Genomic DNA, 24,319 nt, shown 5'->3' with positions numbered 1-24,319 from the left:
TGGTGCCGCCACGGCACACCAGGATGAGGCAATGGACAATTGGTTCCCGTAATAAAGTGTATTTTAACCATGTGTGCATTTTGTGTTCTTAAACAATGCCTCAAAACTTCACAATCTTTTGGATGAGATCGGCGATTTTTCAGAAGATGATTATGATGACTCACGTGAACTCGAGAGTGAAACCTATGCTTTTGATATAAATGATGCTATTGAGTATGAAGAATGAAATGTTCACAACTCTGTCTAATCCCTGCTGTTGAGGCTACGTTCCTCTTACTTGGGAAAAGGACAAGTGGTATACATGGACAAATTTTATACAAGTCCTGCAGTCCTTGGAGAACTATGGGAAGAAACTACACTGGGAGTTGGAACTGTGATGAAGAACAGGATAAGTTTGCCTAGAGATCTAATAAATCAAAAACTAAAGAAAGGAGAAATGACATTTCATCATTTTCTGCTTAAAATGGAAAGACAAATGTGATGTACACGTGTTATCAACACAGCTTACTTATAATTAAATGTTTCCCCGAGACATTTAAGTCCCTTCATTATCTACAATAATGATCGATGCAGAAGAAATGAATTAAAATTTTGTGCAGCAGCTGGGACTCGAACCCGGGTCTTCTTGCTTCGCTAGTGGTGACAATGTAAGGGGAAATAAGCAGAAGATATGAACTGAAGTTTGTGTTGGGGAGGGCACTTCACTCGGGTAGTTCATGCAGCAATGTTGACCATCGTGCTGTGGTGGTGTAATGGTTAGCATTTCTGCCTAGCAAGCAAGAAGACCGGGTTTGAGTCCCAGCTGTAACACAAATTTTAATTAATTTTTTCTCCGTCAATCATTATTGTAAAACACAGCATACAATGACTGCTTCACATGTCAGTGTAAAATCCAGGAGTGGATATGTTGAGGTAGCAAAGCCACACATTGTACTAGACTACAAATTGTCTAAAACACGTGTTCACAGACGAGATCAGCTGATGACTTACTATCCCTTCCAGCAAAAGACTGTAACATGGAGGAAAAAGATTTTCTTCCATATTTTTATGAGGTAAGTTGTGAATGGCAACATTATTCACAATATCAAAATATCAAAAAAGTGTGCGTTAGCAGATTTTGTTTGTAAATTACCAAAGCAATTGGTTCAAAAAGGAAGAGTGAAACTAAATAAAGATACACATTCAGCATCTGGAGTTGCATGTGCAAACAGACTCACAGCATGTCATTTTGCTGAAAAACTGCTGCCAATAGAAAAGAAAACAAAACCCAGCTAGAAGATGCAAGGCCTGTTGGGAACAAGGGAGAACTGCAGGAAAGATAGTGAGGAAAGAGATCAGATACTACTGTAGGCCATGTAACATTGGCCTTTGTGTTCCCGAGTGTTTTGAAAGATCTCTCATTTGTAAAAATGAGGAAAAAAAATTTCACAATAAAACACTTTATGTATGAATGAAGCATTTAGATTTCCTGCTGACAAGTGATTTTAAACCAATAGCCTACCATTCGCTACGATTTATGAAGATTTTATCCACTTCGCGGAAAAATAAAAATGCCAAGAAACAGTATCTTTAGAGCAATATCTACAAATCCCTGTATAACTTATTTGTGCTAAACGTATACATATTCATAAAGAGGAAGGATGGAAGGTTAATGTGATGTACTGCCTAAAGAGGTAAGTGGATTAGTAAATTTATTAAAAAATTGTAAATAGTAGCAAATTTCCTCAGGATCCGGATATTAACTGGATTGCCTACCCGTTGGGCACCAGAGTGTTATCAGCTGTTGTGCCAACACCAGTTTCATTTACATTTCGAAGAGACTCCCCTTTACCTAACTTTCCAAGCACTTTCAGTTTCCTCACTAAAGACAGCATCATATGTTTGCATTTAGCTGATGCCATAATTTAGTTTTACACACTTTAATATGAAAGTCAAATATTGTCACTAAGATATAAAACAAATGGTGCATGATAATATTTATTGATAGAGTTAGAAACAAGCTGTTTCATACTAAAACTGCTCGAACTACCACACTCATCAATGGTCAACTACCTACAGATCTATTTCGCAGACTATTAGTCATGTATCAAACACCAGGAACGGGATGGTCTGACTAAGTGGGGAGTTGGTCCATTTGAGGAGGGATTAGTGAGGTTCTACTGTATTTTATTGAGCTTGATTTATTTGTGTAGCACCTAGTGTCATTTCTAAAAATGATTTGCTTACAAATTTTTATATAAGTATAGTAACTCATTGGTTACTACATCTACCACCCACAGTGGACATATGTCGGGCCACTACAGAAAGCGTAGTGTGCACCGCCATTCAAATAGCATACTGACAACAACCCAAGGTGGCTGCAGTCAGCAGCTCTGCCATCAGTGAAACCTGATGTGAATAGCATCTTTATAAGGGCAAGCTTGGGCCTGCAGGCCCTCACTTCTTAAATGTGTTCGAGATGTGTAAATTGTTTCACTGTGATCTTGTCGATGTCACTCCACGATCCAATAAATTTTATCTCTTTATGGCTGTGTGTTTCCTTTTGTTCCTAGTCGGAACACAAGTGGCAATGTTGAGGCTCGAATTTTCATGTCTTTCAGATTCTGTGATTTTTTCTGGATTTGGTTCTTCCATGGAGGCTTTAATCCAGTCAGTTTGCAACAAGAGCAGGCACATAAAGCCATACTGGAATGGTTGTTGGTTACGTTGACCCATGCTCAGCTGGCAGTGGTCACATCCCAATGCCCAATGGCCCCCACCCCCACCCCAAAGACAAAATACAAGGCGGAATGGGATGCTTACAAGAAGTAGCTTCACCAACATTTTGTGGCATTCTGCATGTGTAATAAAGAGGTCTGTAAGACTCCTTTGTTATCTTGGATACCCAGTTGTATGTGTCACTTACTTTTTATGTTAGCTCCTCTGCAAGAACCAGTGTCGCTTTCTTTTGACAATATGTGTGGTTTGCATTCTCCTATTACAAGCATATGCAGGTGGTTGCTGCATGTGTCAAATTCTACTAACATCACAAACAGCCAATCCACTTGTATCGAACTTGGGCAACTGAGCAGCACTGCACGCCTCAGTCGTTAAGTATCAGTTCATCACGCTAAGCCTCAGGAGTCTTATGTGGACACTATGGTCAGAGACACACTTGTTTGTTTGGCTCCAGATAAGCAGGTGCATCAGTGTGCCCTTCGGTTTGAGGTGGGGGTGGGGGAACAAGGTCACCCAGCAGTGGTATGCCGATCTCATCCACCTGCCCAAAGAGATTGCTGGAAACAATGGACATCTACATCTACATCTACATTTATACTCCGCAAGCCACCCAACGGTGTGTGGCGGAGGGCACTTTATGTGCCACTGTCATTACCTCCCTTTCCTGTTCCAGTCGCATATGGTTCGCAGGAAGAACGACTGTCTGAAAGCCTCCGTGCAAGCTCTAATCTCTCTAATTTTACATTCGTGATCTCCTCGGGAGGTATAAGTAGGGGGAACCAATATATTCAATACCTCATCCAGAAACGCACCCTCTCGAAACCTGGCGAGCAAGCTACATTGCGATGCAGAGCGCCTCTCTTGCAGAGTCTGCCACTTGAGTTTGTTAAACATCTCCGTAACGCTATCACTCTTACCAAATAACCCTGTGACGAAACGCGCCGCTCTTCTTTGGATCTTCTCTATCTCCTCCGTCAACATTCTTTCGTCGTCATCCACAGGCGAGAATAAACTTTTCATTGACATGCGGGTGATGGATAAGCCATTGACATACAGGTCAACACGAGAGATACTGTGTCCCTCCTCAACTCATAGAAGTACACCCGGCTAGTGTCCCCACCATTGGCAAGTGTCGAGTGGCGGTTGGAAAGCTGTAACAAACAGCAAATTCCTATTCTCAGTCAATTCACAGTAGGCACAGTCTACAAGTCAGCTGTTCATTCTCTTACCTACTCCGTAGTAACTGATGCAAGCAGTGAAATTTTGTTTTGGTTAGAAGCTTTTGCCACATTCTATTTTTCTGTTCCTCCCCCCTATGAACCATGGACCTTGCTGTTGGTGGGGAGGCTTGGGTGCCTCAACGATACAGATAGCCGTACCTTAGGTGCAACCACAACGGAGGGGTATCTGTTGAGAGGCCAGACAAACATGTGGTTCCTGAAGAGGGGCGGCAGCCTTTTCAGTAGTTGCAGGGGCAACAGTCTGGATGATTGACTGATCTAGCCCTGTAACATTAACCAAAACGGCCTTGCTGTTTTGGTACTGCGAACGGCTGAAAGCAAGGGGAAACTAAGGCCGTAATTTTTCCCGAGGGCATCCAGCTTTACTGTATGATTAAATTATGATGGCGCCCTCTTGGGTAAAATATTCTGGAGGTAAAATAGTCCCCCATTAGGATCTCCGGGCGGGGACTACTCAAAAGGACATCGTTATCAGGAGAAAGAAAACTGGCGTTCTACGGATCGGAGCGTGGAATGTCAGATCCCTTAATCGGGCAGGTAGGTTAGAAAATTTGAAAAGGGAAATGGATAGGTTAAAGTTAGATATAGTGGGAATTAGTGAAGTTCGGTGGCAGGAGGAACAAGACTTTTGGTCAGGTGAATACAAGGTTATAAATACAAAATCAAATAGGGGTAATGCAGGAGTAGGTTTAATAATGAATAAAAAAATAGGAGTGCGGGTAAGCTACTACAAACAGTATAGCGAACACATTATTGTGGCCAAGACAGACACGAAGCCCACACCTACTACAGTAGTACAAGTTTATATGCCAACTAGCTCTGCAGATGATGAAGAAATTGATGAAATGTATGATGAGATAAAAGAAATTATTCAGGTAGTGAAGGGAGATGAAAATTCAATAGTCATGGGTCACTGGAATTCGACAGTAGGAAAAGGAAGAAAAGGAAACGTAGTAGGTGAATACGGGTTGGGGCTAAGAAATGAAATAGGAAGCCGCTTGGTAGAATTCTGCACAGAGCATAACTTAATCATAGCTAACACTTGGTTCAAGGATAATAAAAGAAGGTTGTATACATGGAAGAAGTCTGGAGATACTAAAAGGTTTCAGATAGATTATATAATGGTAAGACAGAGATTCAGGAAACAGGTTTTAAATTGTAAGACTTTTCCAGGGGCAGATGTGGACTCTGACCACAAGCTATTGGTTATGAACTGTAGATTAAAACTGAAGAAACTGCAAAAAGGTGGAAATTTGAGGAGATGGGACCTGGATAAACTGAAAGAACCAGAGGTTGTAGAGAGTTTCAGGGAGACCATAAGGGAATGAGTGACAAGAATGGGGGAAAGAAATACAGTAGAAGAAGAATGGGTAGCTTTGAGGGATGATGTAGTGAAGGCAGCAGACAATCAAGTAGGTAAAAAGACGAGCATTAGTAGAAATCCTTGGGGACCAGAAGAAATACTGAATTTAATTGATGAAAGAAGAAAATATAAAAATGCAATAAATGAAGCAGGCCAAATTGAAAACAAACGTCTCAAAAATGAGATCGACAGGAAGTGCAAAATGGCTAAGCAGGGATGGCTAGAGGACAAATGTAAGGATGTAGAGGCTTATCTCACTAGGGGTAAGACAGATACTGCCTACAGGAAAATTAAAGAGATGTTTGGAGAAAAGAGAACCACTTGCATGAATATCAAGAGCGCAGATGGAAATCCAGTTTTAAGCAAAGAAGGGAAAGCAGAAATGCGGAAGGAGTATGTAGAGGGTCTCTAAAGGGGCGATGTTCTTGAGAACAATATTATGGAAACGGAAGAGGAGGTAGATGAAGATGAAATGGGAGATATGATACTGCGTGAAGAGTTTGACAGAGCACTGAAAGACCTAAGTCGAAACAAGGCCCCAGGAGTAGAACCGTTAGAACTACTGACAGCCTTGGGAGAGCCAGTCCTGACAAAACTCTACCATCTGGTGAGCAAGATGTATGAGACAGGCGAAATTCCCTCAGACTTCAAGAAGAATATAATAATTCCAATCCCAAAAAAAGCAGGGGTTGACAGATGTGAAAATTACTGAACTATCAGTTTAATAAGTCACAGCTGCAAAATACTAATGCGAATTCTTTACAGACGAATGGAAAAACTGGTAGAAGCTGACCTCGGGGAAGATCAGTTTGGATTCCGTAGAAATGTTGGAACACGTGAGACAATACTGACCCTACAACATATCTTACAAAATAGATTAAGGAAAGGCAAACCTACATTTCTAGCATTTGTAGACTTAGAGACAGCTTTTGACAATATTGACTGGAATACTCTCTTTCAAATTCTAAAGGTGGCAGGGGTAAAATACAGGGAGCAAAGGCTAGTTACAATTTGTACAGAAAGCAGATGGCAGTTATAAGAGTCGAGGGGTATGAAAAGGAAGCAGTGGTTGGGAAGGGAGTGAGACAGGGTTGTAGCCTCTCCCCGTTGCTATTCAATTTGTATATTGAGCAAGCAGTAAAGGAAACAAAAGAAAAGTTCGGAGTAGGTATTAAAATCCACAGAGAAGAAATAAAAACTTTGAGGTTCACCGATGACATTGTAATTCTGTCAGAGACAGCAAACGACTTGGAAGAGCAGTTGAACAGAATGGACAGTGTCTTGAAAGGAGGCTATAAGATGAACATCAACAAAAGCAAAACGAGGATAATGGAATGTAGTCGAATTAAGTCGGGTGATGCTGCGGGAATTAGATTAGGAAATGAGACACTTAAAGTAGTAAAGGAGTTTTGCTATTTGGGAAGCAAAATAACTGATGATGGTCGAAGTAGAGAGGATATAAAATGTAAACTGGCAATGGCAAGGAAAGCGTTTCTGAAGAAGAGAAATTTGTTAACATCGAGTTTAGATTTAAGTGTCTGGAAGTCGTTTCTAAAAGTATTTGTATGGAGTGTAGCCATGTGTGGAAGTGAAATGTGGACGATAAATAGTTTAGACAAGAAGAGAATAGAAGCCTTCGAAATGTGGTGCTACGGAAGAATGCTGAAGATTAGATGGGTAGGTCACATAACTAATGAGGAGGTATTGAACAGAATTGGAGAGAAGAGGAGTTTGTGGCACAACTTGACTAGAAGAAGGGACCGGTTGGTAGGACATGTTGTGAGGCATGAAGGGATCACCAATTTAGTACTGGAGGGCAGCGTGGAGGGTAAAAATCGTAGAGGGAGACCAAGAGATGAATACACTAAGCTGATTCAGAAGGATGTAAGCTGCAGTAGGTACTGGGAGATGAAGAGGGTTGCACAGGATATAGTAGCATGGAGAGCTGCATCAAACCAGTCTCAGGACTGAAGACCACAACAACAACAATTTTTCTATTGTAGATGTGGGATGTGGTGCATCTGGCGTTGGGCCCAGTGCCTTAACATGAAATTGATTCCTTGTGCTCTAGAGTTTTCAGACCTATTTGCCCAGGGTTAAGTTGTCCTAACAATTCACTGCACACGCCCTCACCTTTTTAGGGTGGGGCTAGTGCAAGCAGCTTTATGATTCCAGATTAAGACAGAGATGGATTGCTTAACATCACGGAGAGTGATCAGATCGACTTCCTCAAGTGAAAGAGCTGTACCCTTAGTGATCATAAATATTCCGACTGGTCAGCTTTGGCTGTGTATGTCTCTTCAAGGTCACTGTTACTGCACAGGCAGTAATATACATTTACCCCCTGCCTCGACTGAAGGAGTTCCTCTCAGATTTGGCTTGGAGGGGGGGGGGGGGGGGTGAGGGGGGGAGAATTCTTTTTGAAATTGACTGGACGAAGCCTACCTTCAGATTCCGTTGAACGAGACATCGAAACAGGCACATGTGGTTAATACACCTCTTGGTCTCTTATCAATATTGACAGCTAATGTTTGGAGTCACCACTGCGCCTGCCATCTTAAAAATAGCTGCTCTATTTCCAGCCTTCCACTGTTTATGTGGATTGTGACATTTCCTGGCAGGGTGTGGCCCCTGTGGAACAACATGTTGCTGCCCTCGCAGCTTTGCTCCATACATCCAATCTACCAGAACTTCAGCCATTCCTCGGCATAGTGGCGTACTATAGTAAGTTTATTCACAAGTGGCTACTACCGTCCACCCCTCATACCTTTTGCTTTTCAGAAGTGCTCCTTTTATTTGGTCTGCAGCCTGTGAGCATGCTTCTGTGCATCTTAAAGATAGTCTCTGCTCCACACCGCTCTTTGTAACAGTTAAAACCGGCAAGTGTCTGGTTTTGTCAGGGACACTGTCCCAGTACAGGATGTGAGCAGTTCTGGCCTATCACCATTCGCATCAAAAATACTCAACTCAGTTGGGCAACATTATACTCGGGTGGAAAAAGAAGCACTTGCCTTTGTCTATTCCTTAAAAGTGTCACGTGTTCTTGTACGGTGCAAAGTTTCATTTGATTACTGACCATAAGCCCTCGGTTTTTACCGTTCGGCCCACTGGTGTCGTTGCTGGACAAAGCCACTAAGTGTCCTCTGCTCTTGTCCCAGTACTATCACGAAATACATTTTTGTGCCACCTTGCAAGAAGCGAATGCGGATGCTTTGCCCATCTCCCTGTGGGCCGTGACCTCTTGTACGACAAGAAGGAACTGCTTTGTTTTCAACTGCGAATGGAGTTGAGGCATACCGTGGATGGCTTCCGTACCACCAGTTCCCACAGTGCCTCAGCTGTGGTGACGGATCCGGTGTTGTGGCACGCCGTACACGTGATACGACACGGATGGCCTTACCGTCCGTCGGGCCGGGCATCCAACCCACTTCAGCATTTTTATGTGTTGAACCCTTGCCTCTCTCTCTTGAATGGCATTATACTCCTGTTGATAGAAGAGTTTACTTCCTACATCGTGGTTCCGGTGGCACTGTAGCTGGAAGTCCTCTACTTATTACATCAGGGTCACTGGGGGATCCCTCACAGGGTGTGTACGTGGACAAGAAAAAAAAATTCCCGGATTTCACAGTTAAAAACACAATTTCTCCCGGATGAAATTACGTATAAAGCGGGTGAAAATACATCCGTGTTAAGTAACAGTATACTTTCCCTCGGAGCTGTAAAACCTATCAGTCCTTTGAATCGTAAAGGTCTTATACCGGTGGAGGACGTCCCAGCACTTTAGGAAACGAAATCTAGGAAAAACAATGCGTTTGGAAAGTCGTTTGATGTGAGACAATATGCACAGAGTTTATTTTCGTATTGCGAAAGTATATACACAAATTACAGTACGGTAGCTTCCGAAACTCTAAAATAGAGATTGTGTTGAGCGATGCATTTTTGTCAGCCAGTCATAGCTCATGTCACGTGATCTCACTAGCGAATGACGGCAGTTATCCAGAGCACGAGGCCTAAGAGAAAGACAGGCCGCGGCGCATACGTTACAAAGGTAGGCCGAACTTGCTCAACTCGGCAAAGTGCGTTTCTACAAAAGTAACGCATCTCAAGCCACTATTCGTAATATTTTCTGGTGATCTGTTAGAAATGTAAACAATTGTGACGTCACGCACATCGAATGCACGTTAGTTGTTACGGACGTACTGCATAATCTTCGACCTAAAGCGTTTGACACTTTTCGGTGTCGGCACTCTGGTCTGTGCATTGTGTAAATTACCCATTTTCTAGGCAACTAAACTTTTATTTTGGTGTTATTCTCTGATTATGTTTCATTGCTGCAGTATTATTCAGCAGTAGTGGATTAAAGTTCTTTGTCAGCGTATCAGATCTTATACGTCAAACCTACAAAACTTTAACTGAAATCAAAAACAATGAAAAATCCCGGAATTCTAAAAAATTCCCGGGTTTTCCCTGGATGAAAAAATTCCCGGGTTTTTCCCGGATGTCCCGGGCCGTATACACCCTGTCTCACACAAAACTGTCGGTGTACCACCACGTGGTGAGCATCGATAAGGAAGTGGAACACTCTGTCCCGGCCTGCTGCAAGTGTTTGATTCAGTAGATGGTGCTGTGCACTGTTTTTTTTGCCAAAGTCGGTCCCTACACAGCCTCGAAAAAAGGTCCACATTGATTTTGCCGTTTTTTTTTTTTTTTTTTGGGTGGGGGGAGGGGGTGGGGTGGGGGGGAGGGGCAACTGATGATTTGTCTCATTTTCCTCGTGTCATTTGTTTTCTGCCTGCGACAGCAGAGCAGACAGAACTGTCAAGGCCCTGTCAAAGGTATTCTCCAGAGAAGGCTTGTCTTGCACCCCGGTTTTAGTTTGTTACGCAATATTTCAAGGACTTTTGTATATGCAAGTGTTCACCTTTTCACAGCGCGTTCCTTCCACCTGCAGTCGAACGACGAGGCACGACGCCTCGTCCGAGCGTTTAAGACATAGAACGTGGCTGTCAGCCACAGACACTGCTCAGTTTCTTGCTGCTGGGCAGGCACACCCTAGCGGTGTCACTTTTGTTGATGTTATTGGGAAGGCAAAGAGTATGTGGTGCACAAACAAAATAGCTAACTCACTGGATAACATTAAAACCATATGGTCAGTTGTGAAGGAACTTTCTGGTCAGCAGCACAAGGTCGGCTATATGAAGCCAGTTCATAGCACAAATATTTCTGATGTTTAAAGCTTTCCCGGCATACTGATTGTTCCATAAAAACACGGGAGAACTGCTGGATATCAGTAACTTCCTGCCACGATATTTCGGCGCCGAGTCTTCTGGCCATCTTCAGGTGAATGCCACTGGCGGGAAGTTACTGATATCCGGCAGTTCTCCCGTGATTTTATGGAACAATCAGTATGCCGGGAAAGCCTTAAACATCACATCAAGCAACTCTACGAGGAGGAAGTGATGGAATGTATTCGAAGATTTGGCAAGTCACGTGAAAGAAGAGCGAGGCTGCTGAGCTCGTTGATATTCTTATTAAGTTGCAGAGACAAGGGCATTATTCCAACGTTTGCCAAACTTGTGCATTTCATAAATACCACTGCTGCAAACAACATCAAACGTAAAGCAAGCATGACTTTGGTGAGAGAAAGGATTCGTTTTACTCGGCGTGAATTGGATTCTGTATCAAAGGACATGTTCCACATACATTTGGAATTGGCAGCAAGACTATCTTCTCTGTCGTGGGACTGGGTGGATGGTGTGACATGGGCTAAAGCAAACTGGAGCCATAATAAAACTGTGACGAGACAAACTGCCAAGATTGACAGACTTTCTAAGAAGATGCAGCAGGAAGTTCCAACTCGACGATCTGTTGTTAATTTGACAGAGAAAATTTTAGATGACGCGACTGTGTCTCTGCTAGCAAAAGGACTGAATTTTGCTCCCACACCTGTTTCACCGCCACTAGTGGATTTCATCAGTGCCATCGAAGAAGCTGTACGCCGTCTTGATACAGATGAAGCGGAGGAAGTTCGTCAAGAGTCTTGCCGTGTATTGACCAGGGGTGCACCAATGAAGAATAACATCTCGCCCATGGAGAGGATAGCCCTCCGTAACTTACGAGCAGATGTGGATACAGTAGTCTTAAAATCTGACAAAGGAAACGCTACTGTCCTCATACCAAGGGATGACTATATTAATAAGATCAATGTTATATTATGTGATTCAACGTATCACAAAATCGATAAGGATCCCACGAGCCGAGTAGTGCGAAAAACAGCAGAACTTTTATCAAATAGTTCTCTACCGAAGGAGGTCATCAAGAGACTGAAACCAAACAGTTCAGTTCCACCTAGGCTATATGGACTGCCTAAGATCCACAAGGAAAATGTGCCATTACGTCCAATTGTGAGTAACATTGGAGCAGCCACCTACGACCTAGCAAAATTCTTGGCATCTTTGCTCAAACCAATGATAGGCAAGTGTGCACATCACATAAAGAATTCTGGTGATTTTATCAGTTGACTTCAGTCACTACAACTGGAAAGTAGTGATTTATTGGTCAGTTTTGATGTGGTTTCACTGTTCACAAAGGTGCCTCTGGTGGATTCACTACAGCTCATTGGCAATATGTTTGGTGCAGACATTACAGCGTTGTTTGAGCACACTCTCTCCTCTACATATTTTATATTTAACAACAAATTTTACGAACTATCTGATGGTGTCGCCATGGGGAGTCCTTTGTCTCCCCTGTTGGCCAATCTTTATATGGAGGATTTTGAGGAGAGAGCACTCGACTCTGCCACTTTTAAACCGATAGTATTTTGGCGGTACGTTGACGACACTTTTATAGTGCGGCCTCATGGTCTGGACCGTCTCCAAGAATTTTTACGTCACATGAACTCCATACATGAAAACATAAAGTTCACCATGGAGATAGAGAGAGATGGTTGTCTGCCATTTTTAGACGTCTTGGTGCGACGGAAGAGTGACGGCACACTTGGTCACTCGGTGTACAGAAAGCCCACTCATACAGACCTGTATCTACAAGCTACTAGTTGCCACCATCCAGCACAAACAATGGGCGTTCTCAAAACCTTGGTCCAGCGTGCCCATACTATCTCTGATGCCGACAGTCTTCAAGCGGAACTGGAACACCTGCAAAAAGTATTTTTGAAGAATGGCTTTTCACCTAGGCAAGTGAACAGAGTGATGAAGACCTACAAACGACGGAACAAGGAAGAGGAAGAGGCCTTCAGGTTGACTGTTTATCTAGCATTTATTGGGAATATTTCTTCGCAGATAGGCAGAATATTGAGAAAGTATCAAGTGAGAGTCATCTTTCGCCCTCCTTCCAAAATTTCATCACTGGTGGGATCCGTTAAAGATGACCTGGGCCTGCGTAAACCAGGTGTTTACAAAATTCCGTGTGAATGCGGCAAATCATATATAGGGCAAACGACACGAACTGTGCAGGAACGCATTGTGGAACACCAACGGCATACTCGCCTTCTCCAACCCACCAAGTCCGCAATCGCCGAACATTGTATTTCCACAGACCATTCCATGAATTACAATGACACAAAAATTTTGGCCCATACATCAAACTTTTGGAGCTCGATTATCAATGAATCTGTGGAAATAAGATTGTCTGACAACGAGACTCTCATCAATCGAGATAGCGGTTATCAGCTGAACTCTGCTTGGAATCCTGTTATAGAGAAACTTCGTAATTGACGTAGTTATCTGCATAAAGATGGAAATCGACCTGACACCGATACGCCAGGCTTTCACAGTGGAGGGCGCGAGGCGCAGCGCACGGAGCCGTTATGAACGCGCACGCTGAGCAGCGCATGCGCAATGTTACCTCAGAAGGCTTCAAATAGCGGAGCTCACCACGTACTCGCCAGTACTACTACAGTGGCATTCACCTGAAGATGGCCAGAAGACTCTGCGCCGAAATATCGTGGCAGGAAGTTACTGATATCCGGCAGTTCTCCCGTGTTTTTATGGAACAAATATTTCTGTTAGTGATAAGTCAGATATGTGTACAGTATTTAACAATCACTTTCTGAGCACTGCCGGTGAATTAAATATAAACTTAGTTTCTACAGGGAATCATATAACTCCCTCGGGAAATGCCTTTCCGAGATTGATGTCTGAAATACTCCTCTGTGATATTGACATGGGGGAGATTGAGTCAGTAATTAAATAACTGAAGACTAAGGATCTCATAGATATGGTGGAGTGCCTTGCAGAATATTAAAGTACTGTGCTGCACATGTTAGCCCTGTATATAGCCATATTTGCAATTTTTCCTTTCGGAATCGTCAGTTTCCCGAACGATTAAAGTACTCGGTAGTAAAGCTGCTCTATAAAAAGGGAGAAAGGGATAACGTAGACAATTTCAGACCTATTTCTATGCCATCAGTGTTTGCTAAAGTTATTGAGAATGCTGTGTATGTAAGGATAATTGATCATTTTACATCACACGATTTGCTATCAAATGTACAGTTCTGCTTTAGAAGTCATTTAATAACTGAAAATGCTATATTCTCTTTTCTATGTGAGGTACTGGATGGGTTAAACAAAAGGTTTCAAACACTAGGCATCTTTTTTTTGATTTTACTAAGGCATTTGACTGTGTTGATCACAAAATATTGCTCCAGAAGTTGGACCATTATGGAATACGGGGAGTAGCTCACAATTGATTCACCTCTTACCTTAACAACAGATAGCAATATGTCATTATCCACAGTGTTGAGAATGGCTATGATGTGGAGCCTGAGTGGAAGCATTGTCAAATGGGAGGTGCCCCAGGAATCATTGCTGGGGCCACTCCTGTTCCATATTTACATAAATGATATGCCCTCTAGTATTATAGGTGATTCTAAAATATTTCTAGTTGCTGATGACACTAGCTTGGTAGTAAAGGACGTTCTGTGCAACATTGGCACTGTTTCAAATAGTGGATTTCATGACACAAGTTCATGGCTTGTAAAAAATAAACTAATGCTAAGTCACAGTAGGACTCAATTTTTACAGTTTCTAAGACACAATTCAAAAAAACCCAAGTATTAATTTCACAGAATGGGCATACGATTAGTGAAACTGAACAGTTCAAATTTCTAGGTGTTCAGATAGACAGTAAATTGTCATGGAAAACCCATGTTCAGGATCTCATTCAGAGACTTAATGCTGCCATTTTTACTATTCAAACAGTATCTGAAGTAAGTGATAGTTGGACACAAAAAGTAGTCAACTTTGCTAATTTTAGTTGCTTGTGACCTGTGGTATTGTACTTTGGGATAATTTTTCCCATTCTCAAAGGATATTTTTGGGTCAGAAACAGGTGGTTTGTGCAATATCTGGTGCAAGTTTGTGAACCTATTGTCGAGCACTGTTCATTAGTCTGGGTATTCTGACATTGGCTTCACAATATATATATTCCTTACTGTCACTTCCTGTTAACAATATTAGCTTACTCCCAGGAAGAAGCAGCTTTCGCTCACTTAATACCCGGCAGAAATCAAACCTGCATTTGGGTCGGACTTCCTTAACTTTTGTGCAGAAAGGTGTGCACTATACTGCTGCATCCATTTGCAATAAGCTAGCACAAGAATTCAAAAATCTTAGCAGTAATCCACGCACTTTCAAATTGAAACTGAAGAATTTCCTCACGGGTTGCTCCTTCTACTCTGCCGAGCAGTTCCTTGAAAAATTAAGCTGATTCCTGTGTTATATTGTTGACTGTGTTTACATAAACTTATGGCTCGTCTTTTTTTGGGTTCATAAACATTTTATTGTATCTGTTATTACCTTTATGTTCTAATTTCACGTACTGACAAGTTCCGTGACCTCTCAGATTTGCTCCAACGGAACTAGATGTGTAAAATAAATATATAAATAAGTAAACCCAGCATATGAGTCTGGGCCAGGCTGTTAGGATGGTACTGTCACTGGATTCAGTCTGCAGTCCACAGCCAATGCAACCTTCACAGTTCGCACAGGAGATCGATTTGTGGTATGCTGCCAGAACCGGTTGCTTCTGGGATGGACACGGGGGATCTCTCTTTGGGCTGTGGGCCCAACTCCTCGTCATACATCTGCCCTGGCCACTCCGGGAACAAGTGGGCCCAATTGTGCCTGTTTACCCCAGCAGTCAGGGCTCTGTCAGAAATGACTGTATGTTCACCCCCTGCAGTTGGGATCAGTGCCAACACCTTCCCCTAAGCCGAGTCAGAGACTCCCCTCTCCAGTTCGCTGTTGTCGGTGCCCGCACTGGTGCTCCTCACCACAGACTCTCGACATCCACACAGCTCTGCAAGCCCTGCGCAGGTCCTGCCCACCGGTCACCTCGGTGTGCCTCCAGTCACAGCATCACGGACCGTGACACGCACGCGTGCGAGGAGGAGTGTAGTAACCTGCCCGTTACTACACCTGTCACCCGCAGCAGATGTATGTCGGGCTCCTACAGCAGGAGTAGTGGGCGCAGACGTTTAAACAGCACAATCTACTACCTGAGGCAGCTGTCAGGGGTAGCCCGGTCAATGCCTGCCATCAGCAGGACTGCCGTGCTCACGTGGCGATACACTGGCGACGCCTGGTGTGGAAAGTACCTTTACGAGGGCAACGCACGGGCCTCCGGTCCCTCAGTTGTTAAATGTGCTCGAGTTGTGTAAACTACTTTCACTGTATTCTCGTCAATGTCACTAGTAGGCTTGCTGTTGTGTCTTTACCTCTACTGGAAGAAGGTTTGATAATACCAGAGCATTAAGGAATAACAGATTGAGAGCATACGAGGTAGTGTGCTTCTCTGTCTACACACAGATACACAGGTGAACAAAGTATTCCACTTACACATTAACACACAAACAAATACAACATACTGAGCTTCCAAAAGATCCATGAAAATGAAATGTGATCTTTCAAATAGAATTAAAGAGAACATTGTGCTACAATACTAATAAGCATAAAGAAAATAATTATGAAGTGTGAAAATGTACTCCAGGAACATACTTTCAAATTGGACACAGCTTTTTTATCAACAATGCCAGATGACAACTGTGTCATGTATGCATCCAGAGCATCTTCATCATCATCATCCATGGAATCACCACTATTATGAGAAAGTTTCTGTGCTGCTATGATGTACTGTTTTTCCATTTCTTTTATCTGTTGCTGAACTTCATTGTACTTCTTGAGCTGAAAAACAAGAACATACAATGAAATCATCACAGTTGTAAGTGAGATCTTGTTGCTCAATGTATCTCAAAGTGTAACATTGTGGTAATATTGAGACCATATTACAAGCTGAATTATGGCTGAACAACATAATTTCAACCAAACAAATTGTCTGCAGTTTTTATTTTGGCATCTCATGCTATTCAAAATGCGTAAAGTAAAAACACCAACAAACCTAAAATAAATACAGTTGAACAATGTGATCCTTCCACCGTCACAATTAGGGTTACAATATGTCGAAGAAATTTTTAATTCTAGTCGTATTATGTAGTAGGTGCCACACTCTTAACCATCAACTACTTTCAAATAGTCCACAGCTCAAGCCCAGCATTGCTGCCTTTATTACCTGGGGTGAGAGGGTTTGATTCCTGACCAGGTCAGAGATTACCTTCACACAGGAACTGGGTGTCGTGTGTTGCACTCATCATTTCATCACATCTTTATTGACATATAAGTTGCCAAAGTGGCATCAAAGAAAAAGACTAGCACTAGGCAGCCAAACTATACCAGCTGTAGTCTCCTGGCCAATAATGCCACAAGATGATTCAATTTTTACTTTATAACCACATATTAAGAGAAAAAATTTCAAATTCTGCCAATACTTCACAACTACAATATTATATTTCATAACTAAAGATTGCACAACTATAACACAACAAAAATTTAGTAACTCCTAATCATTTCTGTATTGTCATGCATCTGGTCTGTGGACATCTATGGAGAAACAATGTTTGAATTATGGTTTCAAAGGGATGTGACATCGATAATACAGGCTATTTCAAAGTGAATATAGGGGTTTTAAGGCTACAATGTACTCATTTTGAAACATACTGCACACCTGGGTTTACACAAACGTACCATACTGGTAAATCAAAAACATGTGGAAAATGATGTTTTACATCAAGTTCACACCTTACATAATTAATCTATCCACCAAAAGTGAAACTGATGTGAACAGCACAACAGCAAACCATTTTTCTTTTACTGAGATGGACAGCGCCACTGAGGAATAACAAACTTACTTTCAAACTAGTATTGTCTCAATTAACAACAAAAATATTGTCACAGAGTGATTGAATGTGGTTCATTTCATGTCACAGTACTATAATGCCAGATAGAATGTACTACAATTTTGAAGAATGTTACTTTATATTTGAGAAGATTCTAGAAAGTTCCAGAATGTTATAGAATTTTTCAGAAGGCCCAAGAATGTTCCATAACAGTGGCATGGATAGAATACGGCCTAGCTCAGAAATGTATGGCCCAGAACATTCTACAATGTTCCAGGATGTACCATTATCCTGTTCCCATTCTGAAGTGTATGTATACGTGATAAGGAGATTTTGCCAAACGTGAATCAAAAAGAAGGAAACATAAAGGACGCTGAAGAAATTAAACAGAGGAGAAGCACGTTTAGCTTCACACCAGAAGAGACTCTGTAGAATCAGAGAAAATTTAACAGGGGAGCAATGCAATGAAATTAAAGAAGAGGATCAGGTGCGACAGTTCACAAGTAGACGGAAAGAAACTGTTGAACAAACAACATTTCAAAACAAACTAAGTACAGTTACAATGAGTGAAGTTTATGAAACACAATGACCACAAGCACATGAACAAAACATTAGTGTAAAGAAGTGCAAAGTAGAAGAAGTAGGGATTACAGTTTGACAGGTGAAGCGTTCTGTTATGATCTCACTAAAAAGAACAATCAACACAAACATGTCAATGCAAAATGTATCATCTCTGTGTTTTACTTCTACAGCACCAAGAAATTCAGTTGGATAACAGAGGATTTTACATGAGTACAATCAGTTTGGCCACATATTCACAACAGCACAGGATCAAATGGAGTCCAATGAATATAAAGTTATGACTCAAGCCAACAAAAGACAAGTTGGAGAACAACAACACTGAATCAATGCACCCCAAGTCAATGAAATTCCCATTGTGGCTGCAGACAATTAGTACAAAAAGATGTGACATAATTATTCAGTGGTGAAAGATTACAATGTACCACAGAAACACACTGTTCTATGATGCACTTCTGTATCTGTTAGTTGCCACTTCAATTTGACACAAGTGAACCCACATACAAGTGCAGACACACAAACAGACAATAAACTCTAAAGGAATTTTATGCATACTGCATAATGATAAAAGACAATGATGGATATAACTATGTTACCTTCCCCCAAATTATTTCAACAGCTTTCAGTTGACATGTATGGCAGAATAAATGATATTCATATAACAGAACCAAAACAAATTGCTTACGGAATAGTACAATCATTTGAGAGATGCGCAACCATGAATGATGGCAATGTTGACGACATTGGAAGACCGATGATTTTACCTTCAACATATGTAGAAAATCCAACACACAAGCACAAGTACACACAAAATGCTATAACCTACATAGGAAAATGTGGTGCCCTAATTTGTTCACAGTATTCACTTGAAATTCATCACAGATTATGTGATCCACAGACAAGCTTGCATGGAATCTTATGACATAATAGCTGAAGCTTTTCGACTGAAGCAAGTGAAATTCATGAATGTCATCAAAAAGTATCACATTTTTAGAACTGCTAGATGCTAGACGAACACAGCCAAATGGCAGAAATGAGGAATACCTCATTCACACAATTTTAATTGGCTACATGAAAAATTCCATCCACATTAAATTTATCAAGTAATTCACGTTGAATTTCAGAATCCAAAAGAGGATACAATTACAATATAACAGTGAAAAACATGATTTTTGAGAAATGTGGAAGGTTAAATATGAATTCACAATGTATGATTAGAGGCAAATGAACAGGAAGATATCCGAGACCACATTTAAATTAGACACAAATGGCAGAAGATTGCTAGCGTAAGCTCAGAAGACAATCTATGGAAAATGGTAGTATCACTTCTAAAGTACTAATGCGAGGTAACTGAGAGACAGAAGTAGTAATGGTGCCATATAATCCACTTCTCTCAAAGATCATCTATGGTACAGGACTTTCCCATTATGTCCAATGCTGGGGGTGCTATTCCAATGTCGGAGAGCCCTGGCAGTAGTGACAATGTAAGGAAAAATAAGCAGAAGATATGAATTGAAGTTTTTGTTGGGGAGGGCACGCAACTTAGGTAGTTCGTGCAGCAATGTTGACCGTCATGCTGTGGTGATGTAATGGTTAGCATTTCTGCCTAGCAAGCAAGAAGACCCGGGTTTGAGTCCCAGCCACAGCAAAAATTTTAATTCGTTTCTTCTGCTTCGATCATTATTGTTAGTAGGTGAAGTTTATCCGAAATTGCGCAAATTCAAATTGGTTATTTGAAAGAGCCATTTTAGCAGCAAGAAATGTAGTAGTTTATAACACAATAAACCTTTCTGCGCTACCACATGGCAGTAAGCATGAGAGGGTTGCCATACGAATCCACAAACTAAGAGAGAGAGTCGAGTAGGAATTAATTCAGTTAGATGACAGATTCGGAACCCTTAGTACTGAACATCCCGCTGGAGTACTCATAATCACAATGTCAGTAACAAAATTTCTGAGAGAAAGAAAGTTCATAATAATGATTTCTACGATAGAGGTACTGAAATATGGAAACATATTTCGGTTGCTGTCATTCTGGGAGAAGGTGATAATTTATCCAGAAAGGTGGTAACCATTAAAAATTACTAAAGTTTTAAACATATGAATTAATAGAGGGAAACATTCCACGTGGGAAAAATATATCTAAAAACAAAGATGATATTATCCTAGCTTTCGGAACTTTGTTCCTTCGTCAGGGAGGAGAGAGGGGAAAAAAGGGGTAGAAGAGAAAGTGGATTCAGTTACTCACAACCCAGGTTATGAGGCAACTGGGGAAAGGAAAACAGGGAGAGTAGCAAAGATGGAGGCAAGGGTGTCAGAGGGAAGCCAAAGCGTTCTAGGAAGTGGTTTGTGTCTTTGATGTAGGATGGGAGTCTGCGGGTGATAGGTTGAAGGTGTTGGTCTACCAGAGCTAAGATATGTTCTGTTGGGATGGCCAGGATGGTTCTCTTTGTGGATTTTGGGTAATAGGTAGAAGGTAGGGGTACGTGGCTCAGGTGGCGTGAGTAGGTCTATGGAAGCCGTTGTGAGGCCTTGTGAGGGACATTGAATTTTTAGGATTTTCTGCAGCTCAGTCTGGATGGAGGGAATGGGGTCCTGGGTACTTTCCTAGAACACCTCAAATCTATTCCCACTCCCCTCCCACCTGAAACCTTTCTTGTCACCATAGATGCTACATCCCTTTACACAAACACCACACATACCCATGGTCTCTCTGCCCATGAACACTACCTCTCCCAACGCCCACCTAAAGATCTTCCAAAAACAACCTCGTTCCTTATCACACTCAACTTCATCCTCCCCCATAATTACTTCACTTTTGACGGCCAGACCTACAAGCAAATCAGGGGAATGGCCATGGGAACCAGGATGGCTCTGTCCTATGCCAACCTCTTCATGGGCCGCATGGAGGAGGTTTTCCTGAAGACCCAACAGTTACTTCCCCTGGCCTGGTATAGGCTTATAGATGATATCTTTGTGATTTGGAGTCATGGAGTAGAAACACTCCTTAATTTCCTCCATAACCACAACTCCTTTTCGAATCTGAATTTCACCTGGTCCTTCTCCAAAACCCAAGCCATGTTCCTGGATGTTGACCTTCATCTTGTTGAAGCTCACATCCACACCTCTGTCCACATCAAACACACAAACAAACAACAGTACCTTCACTTTGATAGCTGCCATCCATTCCACATCAAACACTCCCTTCCCTACAGCCTAGGTATTCGTGGCAAACGTATCTGCTCCAGTGACGAATCCCTCAACAATTACACCAATAACCTGACCAGTGCTTTACTCTCCCGCAACTATCCTGCAGACCTTGTCCACAAACAGGTCTCCCGAGCAATACATTCCTCCCCGTTCAACAACTTTGTTCCTACCGCCAGATCACACAGAAGCATCCCCCTTGTCACCCAATATTATCCTGGCCTCGAATATATCAACAAATTACTCCGCCAGGGATATGACTTTCTCAAGTCAAGCCCTGAAATGAGATCATCCCTTGACAATATTCTCATCATCCCTTGACAATATTCTCCCCACACCACCCAGAGTTGCCTTTCGTTGCCCCCCTAACCTCTGTAACATCCTTGTTAAACCCTACAATATTCCCAGACCACCTTCTCTACCCAGCGGTTCCTACCCCTATAACCGACCCCGCTGCAAAACCTACCCCATGTATCCCCCCACAACCACCTACTCCAGCCCCGCTACTGGTAAAACATACACAATTCAAGGTAGGGTCACATGTGAAACAACACATGTCATTTATCAGCTGACATGCCTGCACTGCACAGCCTTTTACATTGGTATGATGACAACTAAACTGGCTGAGCGCATAAACGGGCACAGACAAACTATCCGCCTAGGAGATGTCCAATACCCAGTAGCAGAGCATGCCCTCCAGCATAATTCTAGGGACCTAGAAACCTGCTACACCGTACATGCCATTTGGTTTCTCCCACCCAACACCGGTCCCTCGGAACTGCGGAGATGGGAACTTGCACTCCAACACATCCTTTCATCCCGCTATCTCCCTGGACTGAACCTATGTTGACCAACCTCACTCCCATTTACTCTTCAGTCTTCTCCACTTTCCCTTTCCTCTTTAGCCATTCAAGCATCTTTTCATCCTACATAGTTGTGGTTATCTTTATACTATATACCTCTTTACTTCTGTATGCATCCTCTTTGGTTTGAAGCTGGCACAGTACTTACAGTAGAATATATTTGGCTTCCCTCTGACACCCATGCCTCCATCTTTGCTACCCTCACTGTTTCCCTTTCCCCAGTTGCTTCATAACCTGGGTTGTGAGTAACTGAATCCACTTTCCCTTCTTTCCCTTTTTTCCCTCTCTCCTCCCTGACGAAGGAACAAAGTTCCGCAAGCTAGGATAAAAATTTTCTGTTCTGTTTTGTGTATCTATCGGCTGTACTGAGCTGAGGTAAGTACTGGCCAGCCACTCTATCTGTTTGTTAGTATTTGTTTCACATCTTTATACGAGATTTTCCATAAATCATTTAGAAACTTTAATTTACGGTATAGTGCTAGAGGGGAAGACCACACTTGTGTGCACATTTTTTATCTGTGTACAGATACGAAACACAAATGCGAGCACAGTATAGCCACAAGGGGCAAAGGAGGGCAGCGTTTTAATGGGGGGGAAGGAGCCGTTTGCACTTTGATGTTGCAAATAGAGGTTGCTGTGCGTGCCAAAGAAGAAGAGGTCAGAACAACAATGGCTGTTGTTCCATAAAAGAATACCAAAAGATGACTGTACAGAATTACTTTCTTAATTACTTACTTCATAACTTTGGGATACTAACGACCTAACTGTCTGCAAGTTTGATTATTAAAAGTTTAAATGTGAATGTGTAACTGATATATTGAAAGTGTTATAGGGATTGTTAAATAAAGAAGGATTCTGAAAAGAAGTTGTAATACGATTTCATAGCTAATAGGTAGCAAACATAATTTTCCTTTACCATGGCACGTTTCTACAAGTGGTGAAGAAGTTCGATACAGCTATGAGTGGCACTGCACAGTAGGATCACAAATTCAAGGAGTGACACGAGTGAAGAAAGAGAAGATTTAAAGGTAAAGGTAATTATGACTATATGACTAAGCGAACACATTCACAGAATTGGTGCCCTAGTTAAGTACTGCCCAGAAGTGAATAGCAATGGTACCATTCCATGTGGCAAACACATAATTAAAGAAATGGCAGCAGATAACATCGCGGTGACACAAAGTATAAATTGTCATCAGAAAGTATCACGTTGATAAGGATTACTGGCTCAGCGTATAATAAGAGATCTATTTAAGAGATCTATTTAAGAGATCTAAATGGAAGAGTCAGCAAAAGGTTTTGACATCTACGAGTCCGAATGCTGTTTCTGACGGCAATGATGCAGCACTCCACACTTCGGCGACAGGGAGGTTAACTGTGGCGACGGCTACGGCTACGAGACACCCGATCCAGGCATCGCATCACATCAGGGGCACATGAAGGCATCAGCTTCGCGCTACAGCACAATATACTACTGTCTAAGTGAGCTGTAATGTGGAGCACCTACAGTTGTGTAGTCTCACATTGTGACTAATTTTATCGGCAGTACTACATGGCAGGGGATAACACATTTATTCAAAATAATTAATGTTACTGAGTGTGTAACGTTCGTACTTCAGTATATGCCTATCACTAGGAATATGGATACAAAAATGTCAAGTCAGATTTTAGGTAAGCACAAACAATTCACTCAATTAGATGAATTACCTCACAATATAACAACAATGTCAAATGATGTGACAACACTGAAAACAGATAGTAGAACAGATAAATTGAAACAGCTGGGTAGGCTAGAAGATGCATTTAACGGTATAAAAACACTTAAAACTACAATAGTTAGAATTTCTCAAATTGAGATAATCTTTGTAAACTTACCTAAGGAGTTCGAAACAGAACTGAAGAAACACAGTGATTTGGTTAGAGAGGAGATAGAGCAAAATTTTAATAATAGCAATGATAAGATCAAACAACATACAATTATGAAGGATTTCTAAAATTGTAGCAACCCAAATCTCAGATACACAAAATAGGGTCGAAGTTGTAGAATTAAATAGAAAGCTTATTGAAAAAGCTAATGCTCAAAATATTTTACCTTGTT

General features: G+C 41.8%; 1 protein-coding gene and 1 non-coding gene across 3 annotated transcripts in view; one reads left to right on the top strand and one right to left on the bottom strand.

The window, feature by feature from the left end:
• Window positions 1-24,319, bottom strand: part of LOC124545782 (kanadaptin) — a 278,252-nt gene that overhangs the window by 58,884 nt on the left and 195,049 nt on the right. For both annotated transcript variants that reach the window (XM_047124732.1, XM_047124738.1), the window contains exon 6: window positions 16,338-16,523. In XM_047124732.1, coding sequence (XP_046980688.1) covers window positions 16,338-16,523 — 186 coding nt within the window. The remainder of the gene's footprint in view (window positions 1-16,337; window positions 16,524-24,319) is intronic.
• Window positions 19,727-19,799, top strand: Trnaa-agc. Its single transcript has one exon. It is a non-coding gene; the product is annotated as a tRNA-Ala (tRNA).

The sequence above is a fragment of the Schistocerca americana genome, chromosome 1, assembly GCF_021461395.2.
Source record: "Schistocerca americana isolate TAMUIC-IGC-003095 chromosome 1, iqSchAmer2.1, whole genome shotgun sequence".
Taxonomy (NCBI): domain Eukaryota; kingdom Metazoa; phylum Arthropoda; class Insecta; order Orthoptera; family Acrididae; genus Schistocerca; species Schistocerca americana.
This window is presented reverse-complemented; position numbering and strand designations above follow the sequence as displayed.